Consider the following 14,931-nt stretch of genomic DNA (forward strand, 5'->3'; position numbering starts at 1 on the left):
TCCCTGACCTAATACAATTCAACACTGTCCCTGATCTAATAAGACAGCCAATGGACAATTTGTTAAACCCTCATACCTTTTGGGGCCTCCTTTTAGTGAGGGCACATATTGATCAAATTCAACATTGCCTCTGAGATGCCAGCACAGCCTTTCATCATCTGAAGCACACAGGGCAAAATCTGAAGGGTCTGAGTGAAATGGATCATGGCTAGATGGGTGATAGAATAGGTAGAGAAGTCTAGTGAGGTGCATCTTACATTGAGATAAACTGACCTCATCTTTTAAACTTCTTACAAGCAATGAAGTGATATTATCCCCGGTTGCTGCACATTGCCAACTGATGACAATTCACGCTTAAGGTCCTTGTTAAGAGCCCAATCCAACTCAATATTCAGGCTATGACCTTTGAAATATGCTGAAAAATTAGTCATTGGGAAAAGCTGTCATGGAAATAAAAGCAGATTTTGCAGATTAACTTGCCCCGTACTCCAAATGATTTCCATTTTGCCCACAACCAAACTCCAGATCGTGATGCACAAGCAGTGGTTCCTCACAGCTTTGCACCATGGACATTGGCACCTGAGTTGCTGGTAGCCATCACCACCATGCTGCCATCTGTTCAATGCACTGGCATTGTGGCTCCAAGCCCCGAATGGTCTATCGAGGCACCGAGTACAGCAGTGTACTGCAGCATCGGGCACAGATACTGCAGAGAGACGTTTGCATAATTCAGGCTGTCTACCAAAACTGCTCCACTGATCTCTAAGCATGCATTCATTTGGTACCTTCTGCATGCCCATAGCATGCACACCTTACCTTGCCCTGTTGTGCCCTGCACTGACAATTGGCACAGTCACAAACCAGAAAGGTAAGACAAGGACATGTACATCTTGCCACATTACCCAGCACCCATATCGGAAGGCAGCAATGTTTGTGCCAAACACTATCTGTGTGAGGCAGCAGACAGCTTATGGTACTTAAGCCTCGTGGAGCTGGGAAGATCATTGACCTTCCTTCTGCACTTCTGCCCTAGTGCTCGTTATCCTGGAAATGATACTGGTGGCCATCTCCAACCAGGCTGGCATCGTCTGTTGGCATGGGCTCCTCTGGTGATTTTCCCTGGAAGAACATCTCTTCACTGCACCACATTCATCAGGACACCCACTGGGTCCCTCTAAGTGGTGTGTTGCCAGCCTCCCCTTCCCTACCATCCATCCTCATTGCTTGCACAACAAGGCAGATGCCGAATGACAGCAATACTCCTGGTGAGCAGCAGGGCCTCAAAAACAGTATGGCTACAATAGGTGCTGATGTTACAGAAGCTGAGTGATGAGTTCTTTTGGGAATGGCATGTGATAACAGAAGACAGAAACAGGACTTGATAAGTATCATAGGGGCAAGAATGGCAATAAGTGTAACACGTTTGATAAGATTTGGTGGAAAATCTCACTCTGTCTCACAGCAAGAATCACTCCATCAAACCCGATGAGACTTGGATTTAGCCAAAACCCCAAAAGATTCACTCCATATTTTTAATAATTAAGACCTCCAATCCTGAACTCATTGTCCAAAGTGCTGCTCGTCCTTATGAATGTGTTGGAGAGATTACAGCATGTTGCTCAAGGCCCTAAAGAAATATTATCAGTGAAGCCTCCACAAAATCCTATAAATTAAATGGCAGGATAGATACTAAAATAAGTCCTGATTTTGGCGAGAGGTCTGAATAACTAGTCAGACTTTGGGTAGATGGTAATATAATTGCTCTGAGAATTTTTTCTGACCTTCACTGATGGGAGCAGAGTGTTTCATGTTTTAGCAATGGAACCTAAAAAGACAACATGTATCTGCACAAATCTATACCTCATTGCAATAATCTTGAACAGGGTGCACTTCGAGAAAAGAGAGAATTTGCATATATGTAGCACTTTCAATTCCTAATGATGTGCTGAAATGATTTTTAACTAATAAAATATTTTTGAAATCTAGCCACTATTGCTTTGTAACAAAAAGTAGTACACAGGAGAATCTCTGAATCACAATGCGATTACGATCAAGGGAAGACGACTTGTTGTGATGCCTGGGAAAGCCATTTCTTTCTACTTCAAATAGTGCCATAGAGACCTTTTGCCATCATCTAAATGGACAGATGGGGCCTCAATTATTACACATCAGAAGGGCAGCACATCCTTAGCACTACAGCAATGTGTCAGCTGGGGCTTGCACTCACAATCTTGTGACTCGAGGGGCGTGTTTGCACTGGATCAAGCTGACACAGGAGCTACAGCAGTGATGACACAAGGACATTTGTAAATTGTTTATCTGCATGCTGTTATAGCATCCTGACTTGGAAATGCATCACTGGTTTTCACTGTCACTGGGTCAAAACCCTACAATTCCCTCCCTAAGGGCTTTCTGGGTCAACTTATAGCAGGCAGACTGCAGTCAAGAAGAAAGCTCACCACCACCTTCTCAAGGGTAATTTTGGATCGGCAATGAAAATGCTGGCTCGCCAGTGACACTGTCCCATGAGTGAATGAAAAAAAACCCAATGTCCTCTCACAGACTAACATTGAGGCATTAGTTATTATCAATCATCTGGGAGGGCCACATTTTCTGCATACCCTATACAAAACTTTCAAAACAAGCTCTCCACTCCAAGCTCCATCCTGGTAAATATCCAATATTGTACCAAGTTATGCCAGAGACAATCCAAACCAGAGAAGAAATATTGGTGGAGTTTCCATCTTTAGCATCTCTGATAGGCCAAGCACAAATAGTAGGAGGAGTGTATGAAATTCCAAGCATTTCACCCACCCACTTCTTCAAATACTACCTGCCCTCTCTTTGGCAGGGCATGGATTCAGAATTGGGCTGTTTAGTCACCTCAAGCGTCGCGGTCATCGATTTGGAAGAATGTCATTTTTGGCCTTGAGGGACTGGCTGAGAAGAAGATATGGTCATAGAAAATTCAGCAGTGGTGAATAAACGTTGCAGTTTATAACAGTTTTGGTATAGACAGGGGATAAATGAAAAATAGCTGTACTTATTAAGAATAGTACAGAGGCAGGAGAAAAAAAACTTTTCATAACTAATAGCAAGACAAAAATAGAATCCATATAAATACAGATGAAAGATAATAAAGAATCAATCACACCAACAGGCGTATGCCACAGACAAATAATATGGGAAGGGGGTGTGGAGGAAGATATATGCAGACTAATTCAGGAATTGAAAAGAAACGCAGAAAACAAGGTTGAGGGGGTGAACGTGGAGGTATTTGTTACAATTGCCATGTTAAGTGGACAGAAGTGATTGGTAAAGTGGATAAGAAATTAAAGTTCATACAATGTAAATGGGCCTACTTTCTAATCTGAGATGTATATGAAGAAAAATTGCTTGGCTACTGAATCTAACAATGGAAAGTGAACCAGAACAGATAAAGGAAGTAAAAGGGACATGTATGCAATAGAACCATAGATTTGATGTTGATCACCTTATATAATGTGCTTTATGGTAATAATAGAGAATTACATAATTATGACACAAATATTAGAGGAAAGCTCTTTTTTTTCGACAAGCTCAAAATAGAACTTGGAAAACAGATTAGCAATCCACCATGCAGAACATGGACTGGAAACATTTTAAAAATGTCCTCAACAACGTGCAGGGAAAAATATATCACGCTGAGCATGAGTTAGATTCTGTGGATGAGTAAACAATTATGGGAACAATTTGAGTGTTGGGAATGGAACACATTCTAAGTGTACAGACAGCAAAAAAGTTCATATAAGAAAGAATATCATGAGATGATGAAAGAAATAAATAAGACAAAGGGTTCTATGAAATTAAATTATTGATTACGCAAAATAAAAGAGTGTGGTACTCTACAGGTAAAACCACAAAAAAAGGAAGGTGTGCGAGAATATGACCATTTAGAAATAGAATAATATCAGAATGATATAAAGAGATGGCAGATGGCCCATGAAATCAGTTGTTGGTGTTTGTATTTATTTGGGAGATTGAGCAGGTAAATATTACATTGGATGATGAGAGGAGCAATAAGTACATCTAGAACAATAACATTTGTATTGAATAAAGGAGGCAATCTCAAAACAGGATGAAACCTTGGTCCATTCATCTGGGAAGAGATCATAGGAATATTACTACTCATACTTAATAGGTAATTTGAAGAAAGTGCAAGAAGACTACCAGACAGCTCATATAAATTCTCAAGAGGCCAAGAACAATCCCAGGCAGTTATAAAGCAGACAGTTTAACATCAATAGTAGAAAAACTGATGGAATCCTGACAAAAGGTAAGAAAATAACATTGGCTCACAAAAATTGTAATAAATAATCAGCATAGATTTGAAAGTAAAAACATATTTAAGCAATACTAGTGAATGTATAAGGAGAAAACAGAGTTACAAATATAATGTAATAGAGCTATTTAACTGGACTAAAAAACTGTCTTCAAAGGTATACATAGAACATAGAACAATACAGCGCAGAACAGGCCCTTCGGCCCTTGATGTTGCACCGACCTGTGAACTAATCTAAGCCCATCTCCCTACACTATCCCAAAATCATCCATATGCTTATATAGGGACTGTTTAAATGCTCCTATTGTGGCTGGATTAACTACATTGGCAGGCAGGGCATTCCATGCCCTTACCACTCTCTGAGTGAAGAACCTGCCTCTGACATCTGTCTTAAATCTATTACCCCTCAATTTGCAGCTATGCCCCCTCATACAAGCCAACGTCATCATCCTAGGAAAAAAACTCTCACTGTCCATCCTATCTAATCCTCTGATCATCCTGTATGTCTCTATTACATCCCCTCTTAGCCTTCTTCTCTCCAATGAGAATGAATAGATCAGATAAAGTTGAGTCAAGGAAAATTGCAAAAGTCGTGGAATTTTATGCATAAATGAATATCAACGTAAACACATCTCTATAATCTTTTAGGAGTGGCTCAAAACATCAATATGTACCCTGATTTACATATTCCAGAGACTCAGCAATTGTGTCAGGTAGGCATCCTATACAGAGTGACGCTAACTCTGAGTTCAATTCCCTCACTGGCTGAGGTTACGCTGAAGGACTCTTCTTCTCAATCTCTCCCATAGTCTGAGGCATGTTGATCCTAAGGTCCTCAAAAACAATCCCTCATCATTCATATTTCATCCAAATAACAAGAACACATTCTATTCTTTTCCATGTCCACTGTAGCAATCAGACTAGAAAGTTAATTTATCTTATGTATATCTTATCTGCAAACACCAATAGATGACACACTACATTTGTTGCCAACCTGAAGACTGATTACATCCAAATAAATAAATCCAAATCCCACTTTGTTGTTAAAATGGATAGATCACAAATAAAGACATCAAATTCAAGGTAGTGATTTGGAAGTTGTAATCAAACGTTGGAGGTCCAGATGATGATTGTTATTGGATTTCATGATTAAAAAAAATAAATCACTAATGGCTTTTGACATCTCCACTCTTTGATTAAATTACTGTCTGGTAATAATTTCCAGATGCTCAATATTCTAAACATGGGGGGAAACGCAACTTGAAGCAATTTGGTACACATAAGAAACTTAGTAATTTGCTTGAAACATCAATATAGGTATCTCCACTATTTCGGGTATCTGTCATTTAATTCAAAAGGACCAATCCACGAAATTGGCATTTGCACTCAGTATTAATTTAACATTGATGGAAGACATTTACTATTTTCTCAAAATTGTAAAACTACAATCAGGTGGAAATCCTTTATGTACGTTTTCCAATTAGGAAAAAAATTGCAAATTATGTTTAAAAAATGGGCACTGATTTTGCAAAGATTTTCCCCCCAAATGTCCATTCAATCTCATTCACATGTCACCAAAATGTACCATTTGCCAAGGACCAAGGCATTTAAGATGATGTTAAAAGGCATTGCTTCAAAATAAACTTTTAAAATATTAGTAAATATGTTAAATAAATGTAATTTGGTGCAGTTTAATTAGTAGCCAAAAAATGAACTAATCACAAAAATTAGCATTTCTAATCAGAGTCCACCACCCAATTTAAAACTAACTAGTTAATGATTTTACAGATTTTGTTTTTTAAAGATTCAATCCATGACAACATCTGTCAAATACTCAAGTCAGATCACATGGAACAAAATATACTTGGGGTATAATAAAATGTGTGACACTTGTACAATATAAACTACTGAATATTATTTCAACTGGCCATTTATTGTTACTACCTAAGGAAGCAGAATTGCACTTATCTGACTCATAGGTTTTTCTTTAGTAAGGCTCAATTCTTACAAATTCATATCTTGCTGTAACTGGTCATTGAAGAATAAAGGGAACTACCCGGTTCCTAACATGTGAGATACCCAGAGAAAAAGAAATTGTATTCAATTTTAATAAATTGTTGTATCTGCTTCTGGCATTATTTTTCAAGACTTTAAAATTCCTTTTTCATCGCAACATGCATGTGCGTTGCCATGAAGGAAAATTCTTCCTACATAACATGAGCATGAACCCTGAAGAAAAACCAGTAAAACCAGCAAATGACACATACTGATCTGACTTGTCCTGTGGACTTCATTTCCTGGTTTTACTGGTTTTCACCATTGGGAAGTAACTTACTGAATATGATGGCCAAATGAAACAAAAACAGAAAATGGCAGAAATGCTCAGGATGTGGAGTCCTTCCTCAGGAATAGAATGTAACACAGATTAATTTTGCCAATGGCAAAAAAACAGAAAATGACCACAAATAAGGTATAGTGGGAAAAATAGAATGAACTGCAGAGAACCTGCTAGGTAGAGAATCCATGATGTCTAAAGGAGCTCCAAGCATAAATCAGTTGGGCTACTTAACTCAGCGTTTCATTAGTTATTTCATTTAATCTCTCCAATGTCTCTTGTCACTGTATTTCCTTCTTCAACCCAACCATCGTGCACCTCCCCCCCACGCTCCACTGTTTCTTCTGCTTTACAAAAGCAGTTCATTTGTTAAATTGTCTTGTTCTGAAAAAAATTACACTAGTAAGAGGTCAGCTTGTATCCTCTTCATGGACGTTGTCAGAATCACTTAGTGTTTCCAGCATTTTGGTTTCCGTCTTCCTTTGCACAATAGTTCTAGAATAGATGACCAAGGCCTTTCATATCTGAGCTGTGTTGCATTCTGAATTATACTTTTGTTGATGTATGTAATCTATACTCATACAAATGATGCTTTCCAACATAGCAATAACAACAGTTCCACCATACAAGACAACTCCTTAGTAGAAACTATTAGCAGAATGTAAGAGTACCCAAACCTGGAAGAACAGTCTCCACTCAAAACAACTTGCATTTAGAAAGCTCAAACTTAAATCAAAATGAAGTGCAATGATAAACCATTCATTAACAGGATGCACATACAGAATCCTTTGTTTTACTCATAATTGCTAAGTTAATTTTGCCTATGAACCTGAGAGGATTTACATGGCATAGCTGCAAGCACCAGGAAGTGGAGAAGTCGACATTTCGGTATAACCCTTCTTCAGAAATTGCTGAAGAATTAGATCTGAAACGTCAACTACTCCGCCTCCTGATGCTGCCTGGCTTGCTGTGTTCTTCAGCCTTCTGCTTGTCTGCTTTGCATTCCAGCATCTACGGGTTTTTTTTGTCTATAACTGCAAGCACAGCAATGAGAGAATCTAAGTCTAACAGGAAAGCCGAATCTAATTTGCTATGTAATTGCATTGAAAAACTCATTCGGGATTGGTTTGTATCTGTGCATTACTTTTCTCCATCGCTCCTGGGTATTTTTGGTAGTTCTTTAAATTTTCAGGATAAAGACATGTAACTATTTGACTGTTTTTTTGCCATATGTGTTTGAAGATAATGATTGATCATTAACTGATAAACCTAAAATACCATGATTACTCACCTTTGTTCCAGTTGTGGGTACAAGTCCAACTGCTCCCATGTAAGTGCTGCCAATTGTTTTGATTTTCTCTATATCCTTATAGCATTCCTTGTCCATTAACTTTTACACAAAAAAAATGGAAACACATTTGAGAGTTACTAATTAAGAGTTCTGTTCATATATGTTATAAATTTATACTTTTATCAAATAGAAAAGGTTAATATAGAACTAAATGTACCTCATCGAAGTCAGCTATTATTTCATTCAAGAGGCGCAAGCATTCAACTCCCATGTTATTACCATCAAGCTCAATATAAAAGTCATTAAAATTAGGAATTGAGGCAAACATCACACCCACTTGTGAATATGACTGGTAGTAGAGATCCTGCAATGAACAACACACAGAGATTAAGTTTAACATTAGATCAAATGTATTTTTGAAAAAGAGGAGATAACATATGTGTCCCCTTGAGAATATGCCAAGGATAAAACAGTTTGCTCTTGCTGACGTCTCAGAGCATGCACAAAAGCAGAGCTATCTCTCAAATATATTTAATCAAATTTTGTGAAATATCTAAAAGTCAAAAAGAACTATCAGATGTACACTGTGAAAGAAAAATAAAGTTTCAAACTTAGTAATTTTAAAAAAAACTGGCTTAATATTAGGTATGCCAAAATAATTCAGCATGCACAATAATTAGTCAATTTTTAATGGTGGATCATCTGGATCATTGGTATCTGCAAATATATTCGCAAAAATAAAATAGGATTGTCAGAGAGAGGAATTATATCAAACAATCAAGAACTCTGCTACGTGGAGTTCAAGGCGTTGGACTTTTTTTCTGTATTGCTGTAGACAGTTGAATGTATTACGACTGTGCTGTTTCATACGTGGTTAATTTCAATGCATATCGATGTAACTGGAAGATGGATAATAGCATTGTAGTTACTGCACTACTCCAGTAGAGGTACTCGCAGTTACAGTAGTACTTCAATATCAATGCAGAATCTTAAATAGTTTAATATTCCTTGATCTAGGATGAACTAAATCTGAAATCATATCATTTCTTCAACTACAATAACTGTCAACCCTGACCAAGTATTGATCATTCCTTCTGTACTGTACAGATGTTATATCCCCATTCAAAAGAAAAAATGGAAGAAATATAAACCCATTAACTACAGGGCAGTCAGACTATGAGGAGATAATTTGCAACAAAATTGATCGCCACTTTAAAAACTGGATTTAAAAGATGACAGCCAGAAATGTATTTGGTGGGGGAGTCCAGAACTAGAGGGCATAGGTTTAGGATGGAGAGGGGAAAAATGTAAAAGGGACCTAAGGGGCAACTTGTTCACACAGAGGATGCTATGTGTATGGAATGAGCTGCCAGAGGAGATGATGGAGGCTGGTAAAATTATAACATCTAAAAGGCATCTGGATGGGTATTTGAATTGGAAGGGTTAAGAGAGATGTGGGCCAAGTGCTGGAAAATAGGACTAAATTAGGTTAGGATATCTGGTTGGCATGGATGAGTTGAACTGAAGGGTCTGTTTCCATGCTGTACATCTCTATGACTCTATGTTAAAGGTGAATACATTATAACATGTGCAGGAGATCATATGGTGCATCAAACTTGCACAGCCATTCAGGACAATCATGGCTGATCTTTGGCATCAACCTCATTTTCTTGCATGCTCCCATATCACGTGATTTCCAAAAAGGCCAAAAAGAAATGGCTTTCAAACCTTAAACACATTCAATGCTGAGTTACTCATAACCCTCTGAGATAGAGAATTTGAAAGATTCACAACTCATTAAAAGAACACCTTCCTTCTCATTTCATTCTTCAGTTATTGTGCCTTTATCTTGGAACTGTGACCTTTTGTTTTACATTCTCCATCCAGGAGAAACACCGTCCCATTGTTTACCATATCAAGATCCTTCAAAATCTTGTATATTTCAATGAGATCAACTCTCATTTTTCTAAACTTTGAGGAATATGGACCTGATTTAATCAGATTCTTATTTAAGAATAACCTTCTCATCCCAGGAAGTAAACTTGTGAACCTTTGTTTCACCAATACCAGTGGGTCTTCCTTAAATAGGGAGACCAAATGGGCACTTTCACCCAAGCTCTGTGCAATTGTAGCAATTCTTTGTTTTTGCACTCCAATCATCTTAATAAATACCACCATATCATTTGTCATTCTAATTGCTTATTTTACCTGCATGCCACGATATCTTCCTTTATTTAGTACAAACAGGTATCCTCAGAACATTGGCATTTAAAAGTTTCATATTACCTAAAAAATATTCTGTTTTTCTATTCTTGCAACCAAAGTGGAAAACCTCACTCTCTCATGTTGCATTCTGTCCGCCATCTTGTTACCGACTTGCTTAACCCACCGGTATGTCTCTAAAACTCTTTTTGTGTCCACTTCACAGTCTGCATTCCCATCTAGCTTTGCATCATCAGCAAACATTACTTTTTCTCTTCATTTCTGTCTCAAACTAATTTCAGGGCTTATTTGCTCTTGAAGACTTCAGGAACATTTGTGACCATTAAATGTTAATACAATAGGTTATATATTTTAAATCAAAATTTTATATTTTATTGCATTACAGACATAAATATATGTCCACAAAAATAATTATTATGTTATTTATACATTTGAAACTCTAAACAAAGTGACAGCTGTAAAATGACAGACATGGCTGCATATTCAAGAGATGGATAAAAAAAAAACTCACTCATGAGAGGGTTAACAACTGTATCAAAGCTGATATTGAAATTTGGCCCTCTAGCTGGTACTCTGGGGATTACACTGCTAAAAATAGCAAGTCTTCAGAAAGCACAAAGATTCTATGTAAGAAATAGGCAAAGCTAATGACTAATCCCTGCATAGGTCTTAAATTAAGTTACAAATTCTTAGAATCAGTCTTCTTGGTAATGATTCATGTTTAATAAAGTAATTTGGTATTTTATTTCGATAAGCTCTCTTTCCTTGAATCTAATATATTCAATGGGTTTTAGATAAGGCAAAATAAAATAAACTGAATATTTCCTGTTCACAGCTCAACATGCTGCGACAAAAGAGAATTACGACTGTTCAGTTAAACAAAACTCACAGTCAATATTGTGGATCTGTTATGTACAGTGCGATCAAAACCTTGCTGACATTTCAAAGAACAATCATTTGTTGAAGTAGCAAGATGATTTTAATACTCAGGTTTCTCTCACCATATTTCGTGGATTGGACAACAAAAAATGTTGTGCAACATGTGCTGGAAGTAAATTGAAGAGAATCCGCTTGTTGTCAAGTTTTACCCGTTCCATATCGTCTCTCTCTTCCTCAGCCTGAAAGGGGAAATACATGTGTTGGTGGCTCCACTAACTTATAATGAAGAGTTCATGATGACCAGTGAGACAAACATTACAAACTGTATCTGAGAATGCATGAATAAACGAGGTTATGTCATTGTTAAACATACAAGATTCTTAAGGGGCTTGACATGGTAAATGCAGAGAGGTTGTTTCCACCTTGTGGGAGAATCTAGGGCCAAAGGACATAAGCTCAGAATAAAGGGCTGACTCAGTTAAGATATTGATGAGGGGTAATTAAGAGTACTCAAGGCTGAGAAAGACAATTTTTAATCACCAAAGTAATTAAGAATTATGGGGAAAAGGCAGGAAAGTGGACTTGAGGATTATTGGATTGACCATGATGAATGAACCCTTTGATATGCCTCTGATTTTCATCCTCATATGAAAAACTAGGCCTTCGATATCTATGTGTTTTAATGAACGTTAAGCTCAAATTTAACTTTGATTCAATGTAAAATGTATTCAAATTTGCTCCAAAAGATGGCCTTATAGCACTGGACAGAGCTATTGGTGGTCATGTTGCAAAGTCACCACGAACTACCACTGCATAGGGCTCAAAGGAAAAGCTTACCAACACTTCAAAATCACTCATTCAACTGTCAAGGGAGCGAGCTGAATTAGTCTTCAGTATCATCAAATAGTTCATGAAAAACAATCAGGGACTCTATCCAAATGTATAAATAGCAAACAGGTATTTGGGAAGCAATGGCTCAAAAACACAATCATTTCAGGATCGGTTAGATACACACACAGACCTGTACTCCATTTCCCCAGACATTGATCCTCAGGACTGATAACATGGCAACAGGGAGAGAAGAAGCCTGGCACATACTCCATGTGCACCTTCTTCACAAGGTGACAGACAGTACCAACAGGGTGAAGAACCACACATAGGTCCCTCACGAGTCTCCTCTCAGGGTACTCCAGCGGTGGTTGGACCCCCACATTCACATTGCTTGCCCCTCCCTTTGACCCTATCAGCACTATCAGTCCATCAAGGCTGCCTAGATACAAATGACCCTGGAGTTACCACAGCAAGCCTCCAGTGCCAACGGGCTTAATGCTGAGTGGGGTCCCTTCACCCCTGCTGCATAACCTAGAACTACACCAAGATGTATGAGTAGTGAAAGATATTAGAGAAAAGATGGCCTGTTGAAGGCATATTAGTGTGGTTGCATCCATTTTCTTTTCAGCTATATGAGCTTCCAAGGCTGTGCTTGACACTGCCTGCCAGAACCTGAAACCAATGACACAGCCAGCATGCTCATCCCCATGTGCACAACCTTGGAAAGGCTGTGTGCACACAGAAGGAACATAAGTAGGGAGTCTGTTGTGATCACTTGGCTGGACAGCTGGTTTGTGATGCAAAGTGACAGCAACAGCCTGGGTTCAATTCCTGCACGAGCTGAGGTTACCATGAAGGACTCTCCTTCTCAACCTTCCCTTCTACCGAGGTGTGGCGATCCTCAGGTTAAACTCCACTAGTCATCTCTCTCTAATGAGAGAGCAGCCTGAGGGTCTGGTAAGACTACGGTGACTTTACCTTTCCTCCTCTTGCCCAGGTTACAGTTCTTTTGAACTGGGAAGCTGATACTGTTCCAGCTCACTTAGGCTTCAGCTGTGATTTTTAAACTAAGATTTCACTTTCTTGTTAATTTCCTGGTAATTTGTTCATAGGAACAGATTAGTTTGAGAAAATACGTGACAAAAATGGGATCCCAGGGATAAGTGACTATTGTGATTTTCACTGGCACCCTCCTTGACTCAAGTGGAGGGCTATTGCATATCATCTCTGAAATGTGTAACGCATTAACTAATGGTCGTTGAAGCTCAGGACTAGTCTGCAGTTCCTCAATTCCATTAAAGGAGCAACGAGACTTTGAAAATATTACTGCCCCCAAGGATAATTTATTCTAGTCATAACTTACAAACTTACCTTATTCTAAAGCATTCTATCCCTTGGGGTGTCATGGTAGCTCATTGCTGGTAACAATGCTAGGGACCCAGGTTCAATTCCAGCCTTGGGTGACTGTCTGTGTGGAGTTTGTACATTCTTCCTGTGTCTACATGGATTTCTTCCAGGTGCTCTGGTTTCCTTCCAGAGTTTAAAGGGTTAGGTGCATTGGCCATGCTAAATTGTCCTATTGTGTCCAGGGCTATTTAGGTTAGGCAGATTATCCATGAGGAATGCAGAGCTTGGAGGGTCGACTTGGGTGAAATGCTCTTTGGAGGGTCAGTGTGGACTTGATGGACTGAATGGCCTGCTTCCACACTGCAGGGATTTAGTGATTCTCCTTGTATGTAGCATGACACCAGGCCACAGCAAAGGGGCAGTTGGAAATCCTTATTTCTGTATTTTTGAGCTTATTTATACAAAGAAAACATACTTGAAACTCCATTCCTTATATTGGCAGATGCTGTGAACATTTAATGTACTAAATGGTGAATTTGTAAACTGAGACAATGTAGAAAGATACATAATGTGGAATCCACATTAAAGGGGGAATCAAGATTTTGCATAATGATGGTTCTGGTTGCTGTCGTTGTGGGTATGTTTGAGAGAATGCATTAGAGAAGCTGCATTAGGACCCTGTTCAAAATGACTACAACTCTCTGCAGCACTCCCGACCTGTGAAGGGGAGAAGAACGCCTCTACAGAATCTTCATCAAGAACGGGATATCCTTGCAACTTCATCCGCAGGTGCCTACCAGGCAAACAATGTGGCGAGGATATGCCATGACCCAACACAGTTATCACACTAACTTGTATGAAAATGATCTCAGAACTGAGAGCCAGGCTTCTCTGACCACTGGGATTCATGACAGCCCTTAAACTGACAGCCATGCTCAGACAATAACTCACCAGGACAAAAGACCCCATACCCAACATGTGCAAGACAAACAGTTTACAAGATTACATGCAAAGACTGCATAAAATACTATGTAGGACAAACAGGCAGACAACTAGCAATCCGCATCCACAAACACCAACTAGCCATTAAATGCCATGACCAGCTGTCCCCAGTAGCCATACACACAGACAACAAGGATGACAAATCCGACTGGGACAACACAACGATCATAGGACAAGGAGAAAGTGGAAAATCAGATTCAAAAAGTGTGGTGCTGGAAAAGCACAGTAGGTCAGGCAGCATCCGAGGAGCAGGAGAGTCGATGTTTCTGGCATAAGCCCTTCATCAGGAATATGAGGGGGGAAGGGGCCTGAGAAATAAATAGGAGGGTGGGGGTGGGGTGAAGGTAGCTGGGAAGACGATAGGTAGATACAGGTTGGGGCGTGATTATGATAGGTCAGTGGGGAGGGCAGATCATAGGACAAGATAAACAGAGGACAGCCAGAGAATTTCTAAAAGCATGACACTCATCCACAGACTCCATCAACAAACACATGGACCCTAGACCCAATATACCGGCCACTCGAATGAATAACCAGAACTAGCAAATGGAAGCAGCAGGAACAGAACCAAAAATATTCCAGAAGGCACAGTACAGCAGCACTTCACAGGAGGCTCCAAAGCACTGAGGATGTCACCTAGACAGGGGACGAACTGTCTGCAAATCAACTTGCCAGGTCAGCGACCATACCCACAGGCAGATT

The 14,931-nt window shown here is 39.1% G+C and overlaps 1 protein-coding gene across 3 annotated transcripts in view; it reads right to left on the reverse strand.

The window, feature by feature from the left end:
- LOC122549912 (adenylate cyclase type 1-like) overlaps positions 1–14,931 on the reverse strand; it is a 290,855-nt gene that overhangs the window by 25,785 nt on the left and 250,139 nt on the right. For all 3 annotated transcript variants that reach the window (XM_043690132.2, XM_087987226.1, XM_043690134.2), the window contains 3 exons: positions 11,172–11,288; positions 8,165–8,311; positions 7,948–8,046 (listed from right to left, as the gene is read on the reverse strand). In XM_043690132.2, coding sequence (XP_043546067.1) covers positions 7,948–8,046; positions 8,165–8,311; positions 11,172–11,288 — 363 coding nt within the window. The remainder of the gene's footprint in view (positions 1–7,947; positions 8,047–8,164; positions 8,312–11,171; positions 11,289–14,931) is intronic.

This window comes from Chiloscyllium plagiosum, unplaced genomic scaffold (assembly GCF_037043375.1).
Source record: "Chiloscyllium plagiosum isolate Xiang-an unplaced genomic scaffold, Cpla_swu_hap1 HiC_scaffold_5, whole genome shotgun sequence".
NCBI classification, from domain to species: Eukaryota; Metazoa; Chordata; class Chondrichthyes; order Orectolobiformes; family Hemiscylliidae; genus Chiloscyllium; species Chiloscyllium plagiosum.